The sequence below is a fragment of the Brachypodium distachyon genome, chromosome 1 (assembly GCF_000005505.3).
Source record: "Brachypodium distachyon strain Bd21 chromosome 1, Brachypodium_distachyon_v3.0, whole genome shotgun sequence".
Taxonomy (NCBI): Eukaryota; Viridiplantae; Streptophyta; class Magnoliopsida; order Poales; family Poaceae; genus Brachypodium; species Brachypodium distachyon.
Window position 1 is genome coordinate 63,954,589 of NC_016131.3, and position 10,210 is coordinate 63,964,798.

Genomic DNA, 10,210 nt, shown 5'->3' on the forward strand with positions numbered 1-10,210 from the left:
ATATTGCTTAATTACTTTCTGTCACTGCTAATCGCACTTGATTAAGGCCTAATTACGGTTAGATTTCCTAATCGGATTTTTGGCCGTGGGTTTTCATGGGTTCACTCACGCATAATTGTCGGCAAGAAATTAGAAGGAGGGGAAATGATTTGCAAAACCCTAGAAAAATTCCCCATTTTCCCCAAACCCTAGAACTCCAAATAAAAAATTTCGGGATTAAAATTTTGAACTAACCTAATGGATGGCGGCGTGGGGGTCTTGCATCTCCTCTCGCTGTCATCGCCTCCAAATGTAACGCCGGCCGCCATGAATGGGCCGCAGCGGCGCTTATCCTCCCCTCAGGGAGGAGCCGCATGGCATCACACCATGCGAGGGTGGGAACGCTCCATGGCGGCCGGTCTCGCCGCTCTCACGTCGCCGCCCTTTCGCCGCCTCCCGCACCTAACGCCGGCGCCGGCGCCGCCGCCACCGCACTGGGTTTTTTGCCGCCGAACGCGCGCGTCGCCTTCGGGCCACCGCCGTCTCGGGTGGTTCCTAAAAACGCGGGGGAGGAAACGGTCTGGGGCGGCTAGGGTTTGGGGAAATCCCTTTTTGTTGAGATCGCGGGCTGGGCTGAACCGTCGGATTAAATCGGACGGCTGCTATCCATGCGGGAATAAAGCTGGGCCTTCGGGCGCTTAACGGGCTGCTTTCGTGAACGGGCTTCGGCCCAAGTAAAAAAGGCCGTGCATTTATTTATTATCCGTTGCGCACGCGCGGGGAATCAAGTGGGCCGGGCCAGTTTCGGCCAAAAATGATGTTTTACTGTTTTTTCTTTAATTCCAGTGCATTTACCCAATAAGATGTTCCATTAAACATGTTTTGCACTGATAATTAATGGAAAATGGCCGAATTTTATTCTTGCTGACTATAGTTGGACACATAATTATTCTGAATGAGGTTGATCCAACGAGATACTTTATTTAGAATATTTAATTTGTTCCATGATGTTTACCTTTTAGGCATCAATTAATGATTAATTTTTAATGTATATTCCTGATGTCTAATTTGGTAAAATTTTGGCTCTAAAATTAACTCTAACCAACGTTGTTTTAACTTATGAGCTACCCCATTATGTTTGCTACAATTCTTTGTCTTTTTTGCCCAACGGTAATATGACTTAGAATTGTATACTCTTGCATGTTTATTAATCTACCAAGGTAAATTTTTAATCATGCAAATTAACTCATGATTTTCTTATGTTATAATTGACAGCCGCTACATTGATGCGTTATGACAACATTGAGGTGCTAACGGGGAGCAACTTCCAGAATTGGAAGTCCCATGTCGAAATGAGTTTGGAGGTCAATGGACTCGATTATGCTCTCAGGGAAGAGAAACCTAAGCCTCCAACTTCTGGAGTTGCTGGGTATGATGAACTTATGAAAGCTTATGAAATAAAGCTGGAGAAGTGGGACAATTCAAATCATGTAGCCTTCCTTGTTATGAAAACTTCAATCTTCCCTGATATCATCGGGGCTCTCCCCGACAATGGCACTGCTAAAGAATTTCTCAAAGCAGTTGAAGAACAATTCAAAAGTTCGAAAAAAGTATATTCTCGAGAGCTTCTTGGCGAGCTTCTTCAGAAGTATGTGATTGAAGGAAATGTAACAGGTCATATCTTGAGGATGGTGAATGCAACTTCGAAGCTTAAGACTTTGGAGTTTGTCCTTAATGAAAATATCCTAATCCTCCTGATATTAGAGTCTCTCCCTCCAGAATTTGATCAGTTCAAAATCAATTACAATTCCTTGAAAGAAAAATGGTCACTCGCGGAGATGACTCCTTGAGTTGTTGAGGAAGAATAAAGGATCATGAAACAGGCAAAGAACCAGGCTTTCCATGGTGGCTCTTCCAAGAGAAAGCATGACGGCCAGGCATCTTCCTCAAAGGCCCCAAAGAAGCAATTCACCCACAATGATACTCAGGCTGCCAGCACCTCTACTGGAGATGTGAAGAATACTTGCCATTTTTGCAAGGAGGCAGGCCATTTCCGGAAGAATTGCCTTGGATTCCTCAAGTGGATGATGAAGAGAGGTAATGATGAAGTTACTTTCGTTGATGAATCATTGTATGTTGATTTTTCTCGAAATACATGGTGGATTAACTCAGGTGCAACCGTTCACGTTGCAAACTCTTTGCAGGGATTAAGTTTGATCAGCACCATAAAGGCAAGAACAAGAAGCATTAAAGTCGCCAATGGGAAGGAAGCCGATGTTGAAATCGTGGGGACTCTCACATTGGAGCTGCACACCGGCTTTCATCTACATTTGAATAATGTCCTTTACGTACCTACATTGAGTAGGAATTTAATTTCAGTTTCTTGCTTAGACGATATTTCTATTGCATGTTTGTTTGGAAATCAACGATGCGTTATCAAACATTGTAACAATGACGTTGGCCTCGGTGTCAGATGAGGCAAATGATATATGTTAATGCTTAATTCTTTGGTTGATGTTTTAAATGTGAGTGACGTTAATGTTTTGAATGATGCATGTAATGCTGAGAAGAAATGGAAAAACACAAGTACTTCTTCGAAATTGTGGCATCGTCGCTTAGGCCACATTTCGAGGGGGAGAATGGAACGTCTTATTAAAAATGAAATACTTCTCCCATTAGACTTTTCAGATGCAGACAAGTGTATTGACTGCATTAAAGGAAAATATGCAAAAACGATTAAGAAGGGAGCTACAAGAGCCTCACGGGTCCTCGAATTAATTCATACTGACATATGCGGACCCTTAAATATTAAGTCTGTAGACGGGTTTGATTCATTCATCACATTCACGAACGATTTTTCCCGTTACGGATATATTTACCCCATACGCGAACGATCCGAAGCTTTGGACAAATTTAAGATATTTAAAGCCGAAGTTGAAAATCAATTGAACGAAAAGATCAAAGTTGTACGTTCTGATCATGGGGGAGAATATTATGGAAGCCACGCTCCTTATGGGCAAATTCCAGGACCTTTTGCAAAATTTCTAGCTGAAAATGGGATTGTTGCCCAATATTCTATGCCTGGTGAACATCAGCAAAATGGTGGCTGAGCGCCGCGATCCCACACTCATGGATATGGTGCGAAGTATGATCAGTCATGCAAGTTTGTCAGTTAGCCTATGAATGGAGGCTCTAAAGACAGCTGCGCACATATTAAATCTCGCTCCAACAAAGTCAGCACCAAACACACCTTATGAGATGTGGACGGGAAAGAAGCCGAGTTTAAACTATTTGCGTGTGTGGGGCTGCCCTGCAGAAGCAAGAATTTTCAATCCACAACTTAAGAAATTAGATCCAAAAATGATAAGTTGCCATTTTATTGGATACCCTCATAGGAGAAAGGGATACTGTTTTTATTGTCTGGGTCACACCACTAAATTTGTGGAGACCCGACAAGCGGTATTTTTTGAGGATAATGAAGTCACGGAAATGAGGGAAATTAATCTTGAGGAGAAACGGGTATGTGTCCCGTCCCAGGCCATCCAAGAGATTAATCTCCCGTTACGAAATATTAACGTGACACGAAATATTGAACCTGAGGTTCGTCGCTCAGGCGCTCAACCAAATGGAGATCCTGAAACAGAAGAATGTCCCCAGCCAACTGGAGACCAAGAAAATGAGGATCCTCAACCAGAAAATGATCCTCCACCATCACCTCCTGTGAGGAGATCACCGCGTGAAAGAAATAAGGCCATCCCAGATGATTATGTCACTTTTATGAGTGAGGATATAAATGATGTTGGAAAGGTGGAGGACCCATCCTCATATAAGGAAGCGATCACAAGCGAAAACTCGTCTAAGTGGGTAACTGCCATGGAGGACGAGTTGAAATCTATGGACACAAATAATGCTTGGGACTTAGTAGAAATTCCCAATGGAGCTAAAAGGGTAGGCTGCAAGTGGGTCTACAAAACTAAATATGACTCCAAAGGGCATGTCGAAAGATTTAAAGCAAGGCTTGTCGCAAAAGGGTTTACACAGCGAGAGGGAATCGATTACAACGAGACTTTTTCTCCTGTGTTATCCAAGGATTCTTTTAGAATCGTTATGGCATTAGTGGCTCATTATGATTTAGAGCTACATCAAATGGATTTTAAAACGGCATTCCTAAATGGCGATTTAAATGAAGATGTATACATGACCCAACCGGAAGGTTTTGTGGTGGAAGGGAAAGAACATTTAGCATGTCGTCTAAAGAAGTCGATTTATGGCTTGAAGCAAGCTTCAAGACAATGGTACCTCAAATTCGATGAAGTGATCCAAACTTTTGGTTTTACGGAAAATGTTGTGGACAACTGCATATACGTCAAATTTAAAGGCAGTCGCTTCACAATTTAGTTCTATATGTGGATGACATATTGTTGGCATGTAGCGATAAGGATATGCTATATGAAACCAAGAATTTTCTGTCATCTAATTTCGATATGAAAGATCTCGGTGAAGCCTCGTATGTCCTTGGCATTGAGATTCATCGAGATAGGTCTAAATGCACATTGGGACTATCACAGAAAGCATACTTTGAGAGGGTACTGAAGAAATACAATATGCACAAGTGCTCCTCCTCACCTGCTCCTGTAGTCAAGGGCGATAAGTTTGGGACATTTCAATGCCCCAGAAACCAAATTGAAGCTGATCAAATGAAGCATGTTCCTTACGCTTCAGCTGTCGAAAGCATTATGTATGCACAAGTCTGTACACGCCCTGACTTATCTTATGTTACCGGGATGCTTGGCAGATACCAATCGAATCCAGAACCAGACCACTAGAAGGCCGCAAAGAAAGTCTTGTGTTATATGCAAGGTACTAAAAATTACATGCTAACGTATCGAAAATCTGATAACCTAGAAGTTGTTGGTTATTCAGATGCTGATTTTGCCGGGTGTGTGGATAGTAAGAAATCCACGCCAAGATATATATTCACACTCGCTGGGGGAGCCATATCGTGGAAAAGCTCCAAGCAAACTTTGATTGCTTCATTTGTAGCATGTTATGAGGCCACTGGGCAGGCTGTATGGCTAAAGAATTTTATTCCCGGACTTAAAGTGGTAGACAACATTTCTAAACCACTGGTGTGGTACTGCGATAATGAACCCGCAGTTTTCTATACGAGTAACAACAAGTCAAGTGTTGCTGCCAAGCACATTGACATAAAGTATCATGCTGTGAAAGATAGAATCCAGGATCAAATCATTGATGTCAGGCATATCAGCACTACTCATATGCTTGCGGATCCGCTAACCAAGGGCTTACCACCCAGTATTTTTCGTGATCATGTTGCCGGCATGAGACTACTGGAAGCCGAATGATCCTGGAAATTTAAGGGACCAATAAAAGTAACCACTTCCAATAAGAAAAATGTTATCTTTTGAAACAGGCTGCTGTACTATAAGTATTGAGTTTCAAAGACATTTTATCGGTCATTGTAACACCTTACTTTGGTATGATATTCCTGTAGAAAGGTACGAATGTAAATAAGCCTAACAATCAAGGGGAGAATGTTGGTTGATCTTTGCTTAGACCGAGTCAGAAGGAATTAGGATAAGGGTGGGGCCCACGAACCAACGTTCGTGGCCTTATCCCAACGATACGCACCCTGATCGGGGGTGCCAAACCAATCGATGGTTCTGGTCCCCTATCGTGCAGTGCTATATAAGAAAGGGGATCGGCAACAGACGTTGACGGACTCTCGTTCTCGTTTTGCCCACGAAACCCTGAAACCCAAAACCCAAACCGATCTGAGAAGCACTATCTACAACGGGAAGACCCGAGCTTTCTGCTCCCGTTCCGGGGCAGTGCAGGTGGCGACCTGAGGGAAGGAGGAGCTTCACCAAAACCCCTCCATCGACTACTTCCTCTACGGCGACGCCACTGCTTCATCTCTCCACCGACTCCACGACAATGGCATCGTCCTCCATCGCACATATGAACCTCCCTATTATCTCTACTGTTAGTGCTCTAATTAATTGCCAGTGCATGTTTAAGCTTAGCATAATGAATCTTTAAGTTCTAGCATCCATATGTCCTTTGCGGCACCAGGTAGCTTTCTGCCGGTGCTAGCGGCATTGAAGCTTTGGAAATTCAATACGTGCGAGCATGTTGGAGCAAACGATGTTCTTTGTGGGGAGGGGAGGGTGCAGTGCATCTTGCTTACGATCCACCGAACTTTCTCTCTTGTTTTTGTGCCTGCAGACAGTATAAAAGTGGGCGGAGTATCTTCTTTCAGCTTTCCTCTCTACTTCGTTTTGGATCCAATAAAAGCAGAGCTGATTTGCGTGATATGGATATTCTTTTTATTTTTTATTTTGCACGACAAGTCAGGAACATTTGTTTTGACACACGTAAACATTTGTTCTGATTTGCGTGATATGGATATTCTTTTTTGAAAGACATGAATGTTTAGAAAATCATGGATTTTTTTATACTCATCAACACATATCTTGATTCTCAACATACTCTAGTCCCTCCGATTCATAAAAAGTGTTGCCCATTTTGCACTAAGTTAGCACGGAGTACAAATTTTGTACTAAGTGGACGACACTTTTTATGGATCGGAGGGAGTACATGAACATTTTTAATAAAACATAAAATATATTATGAAATGAGAAATTCATGAAGGTTTATTTTGATACACAAAAACATTTTTATCGAACACATGACTTTTTAAGGCACGTGAATATTTCTTTGAAAATGCATCAATATTAAAATACCCACTTTGTTCCTCTAAACAAGGCGTATAAGCCTATTTGCTAAGACCAAGGAAAGCACAAGCTTCTACTAATTAATCTCCTCGTCGAGAGCGCACTGCGGTTGGCTGCATGCAAAGCAAAGCTCTTAATTAACCATTGCTCATTGGATGCATGCTTGTCCAGCATTCAATACAACAGTATACGCCTTGTTCATAGGAACAGAGGGAGTAACTTATTACAGAATTTTAATTTTACAAAAAAAATCTTCATGATTCATTATCCCGTTTATCGTTCATAGAAAAATGCTCATCCTTATGCTCTTCGTGACAAAAATGTATTTTAACAAAATGTTATGACAGTAAGAAAAAATAAATTGGACAGCTAAAAGAAAACAGAGAAAATAATATTCAAGACCAAATTAGATTTTTTTTTACCACAAAACTCCTTTCATTAACTGTTAAATTACATCGCGTACGAGAAAAAGGTACAATGTGAGGAGGAGAATCCAGCCAGCTCGCCGACACCGAGGACTTAGCCAACTTCGCCAATTCATGCACCACTTGGTTTGCTTCACGTGGCACATGGTCGAAGGAAATCTCCATGAAATCCATGACGAGATCGATAAGTATAGCAAACGAATTGCATAACAGGGAATTCAGACTCATGACCTCTTGACCCGTAAACGAAGCCATGCTTTTCGTCAAAATCAATGTTTTTTATTTATTTGAGGTGAGTCAAAATCAGTTTTTTTTTTAGCGGCCCTATTTATTTTAGAACCGTCAGGAGTTTACTAATGGGCCAGACCACGCGAGCGTGAGATGCCCCGTGGGGTTTGTGGCAGGCGCATCGCTAGTTCGCAACGTTCTTCTCTGCCCCCTGAGGCCCTGAATCGAAGGGAGCGGCGTGGGCTCGCATTGCACACAAGCATGTAGCATGGGCCAAGGTGGTTGAGCCCAGCCAGGTGCCAGACCCATCAGCCATGGCTGGTGATCCTTCCGTGCTTGCGGCATGCACCGCACACCAGAAAAGGTCTGTAATGGATTTCCGAGTATTATTACACGCTTCTAGCAGTGCTCCTTTTTCTATAGTGCATATGTTGCGGCACTTCGCATTTGACGGCTTCCAAGCAATTAAGCAGGCGCTCCGGTAACGATGAGAAAAATACGTGGAAAAAGAATTTGAAAAACAAGCCAAAGGACGACAAAACAGAATAACATCGCAGGCCAGTGTGGCCGTCTACGTTGGCACGGCGGCCCTGAACGTGGGGTGCAACAGCCGGGCGAGCTCGCCGTCGTCCGCGTCCAGCGGCCCGCCGGTGTCATTCCCGACGCGCTGCACGGCGGTGCCGTTGAGCGACTCGTGCGCGAACCCGTAGAGCTTGAGGATCTGGTCGTCGGCGAAGTTGAACGCGCGCTCCATCCCGAGGCGGCACTTCTCCGCCGGGTAGCTGTCCACGTACCGGCGACACGGCTTGCACCCGACGAAGTGCGTGACGAGGGGCCACTTGCCCTCGCCGCGGCCTTTGCTCCGCATCTCCTCGTACCTGTCCACGATCCCCTCCCAGAAGCCGTTGAGGTCGTACGAGTTCTCGAAGAAGACCTTGTCGCCCCACCGCTCCCGCTGCGTCACCAGCAGGTACACGAGCGCCGACTGGTCGTCCGCCTCGAACGGCGGCCGGCCCGTGAGCTCCTTGGCGAAGAGCTCCCCGTACATGTCCCGCACGGGGCCTCGGGGCCCCATGGGCGCCAGCGCGTCCAGGAGGTCCAGCGACCACTGGCAGTTGCGGATGAGGAAGCTGCCGGTGTTGATCCCGACCCAGTGCTTCTCCTCGTACACCTTGGCCTCCCAGCCGTGGAGCACGAGGTTGTGCCCCGCGTACCGGTCCCAGGGGAGCTCGAAGAGAATGTCCGTGAACACCGCGTCGGAGTCCACCCACCAGAGGAACTCCGCCTCAGGGTGGGCCAGCATCATGGACCGCAGCAGCGGCAGCTTGGCCCAGAAGCCGGACATCTCGGGGTCCAGGAACGCCGTGTTGTAGAAGACGTCGAGGCCGTGGACGCGGCAGTAGTCCGCCTTGTTCTTGAACGCGCGCAGCAGCAGGTGGTCGCCGTCCTGGTCGGGGCACCGGGACGGGGCCGACCCGGTCACGAGCAGCACCCTGGGCCGGCCTGCGGGCGGCACGCGGGCCGGGAACTCCGGGTGCGCGGCGAGCCACGCGGACCGGCGCGCGTCGTAACCCAGGATGGTGCGGCCCAGCGAGTAGGGCGGGTCCGTCAGCTGCCGGGCCGGCGGGAGGCCCGCATCCTCGTCGCCGTCGTCGACGGTTGTCGCGGTGTTGTTGCCGGCTTCGGGAGGCGGTTGGGGAGATTCGGCGGCGGCGATGTGGATGGGGTTGCTGAACTGGACGCGGAGTGCGGGGAGAGTGAGGGAGGAGTTGGTCGGGCCGAGGATGAGGAACAGCGCGCCGGTGACGAGGAGGACGAAGGCGAGGGGGGTGATGGTGTTTGCCGGCCGGCAGTGGTAGTAGTAATGCTGGCAGCGGCCGGATCGCCGGTCGCTGGCCGGCTTGCGTTCCCCCATATTGCGCTGCGCTGCTATGATAGTAATATGCTGTGGTGAGCTCGCGGCCGGCGCTGAGTTCAACTTTGAGAGCTCGCAAACAAATGCTTCTGTTATGCTGTTCTTTAATTTGCGTTCGGTCGGCGTGCAGCGCAAATACTTCCGATTTTTGGGATAATAATTTAAAAAATACTGCTAGTACGAAACTAGAAAATACAGGTGCGACATTAGCGTCTGGATGTGATTCTGTGAACGATGTTTCGGAGACCTAACCCGGGTTACTTCAGGCGGACTCCGTTCCCTCGGGCCTCACCTGGCGGGCTGTCCTCAGCAAGTGTCAACGGCATTGACTGCACCATGTAAATTGTGTTGTCCTTCGATTCATTTATGAGTAAATTTCACAAAACCATACTTCTTGGAGGTAGTGTTTCATTGTATCACAGTTATCACTAATAGTTCTCACAGAACAACAGTTTTTTGGGACAGTCTGTCTCAGAAAACCCAGATCGGGTAGATTAGGACTTTTAATGGTATTTTTGACAGAATGGATCCACCTGCCATATGCCACCTCAGACGGGCCAACCTGTTTCGTTCCCACGTCAAACTCCATGGCGTACATGTCATGGGCGCCGCTGCTGCCACGGAAGAAGTCGGTCGGGTCCGGCAGTTGACATGGCAATGAAACGGGTCGTCCCATCCGACGTGGCATATGACAGGTGAGTCCCACATGTCAGAAATACCATCAAATGTCCTAATCTACCCAGTTTGGGTTCTCTAAGACAACCTGCACAAAAAAATGCCGTCATGTGAGACTGTTAGTGATAATTGTGGTCCGATGAAACCCTAACCCCAAAAAATAAATCTGGTTTGCGAAATTTACTCTTCATTTATAAAGATACATGGTGAGTTTTTGGCCAAGCAGTCGA

At 46.3% G+C, this 10,210-nt stretch overlaps 1 protein-coding gene across 1 annotated transcript; it reads right to left on the minus strand.

Annotated features, from left to right (window-relative positions):
• Positions 1–7,753: 7,753 nt before the first annotated feature.
• On the minus strand, positions 7,754–9,405 carry LOC100835145 (probable glycosyltransferase 5). The gene has a single exon (XM_003558037.4). The coding sequence runs from the start codon at positions 9,303–9,305 to the stop codon at positions 7,962–7,964; it is 1,344 nt and encodes a 447-aa protein (XP_003558085.1). The 5' UTR covers positions 9,306–9,405; the 3' UTR covers positions 7,754–7,961.
• Positions 9,406–10,210: the final 805 nt, after the last annotated feature.

Excerpts from the sequence above, each read along its gene's own strand:
- LOC100835145 (XM_003558037.4), bottom strand. The coding sequence starts at position 9,305 with ATGGGGGAACGCAAGCCGGCCAGCGACCGGCGATCCGGCCGCTGCCAG.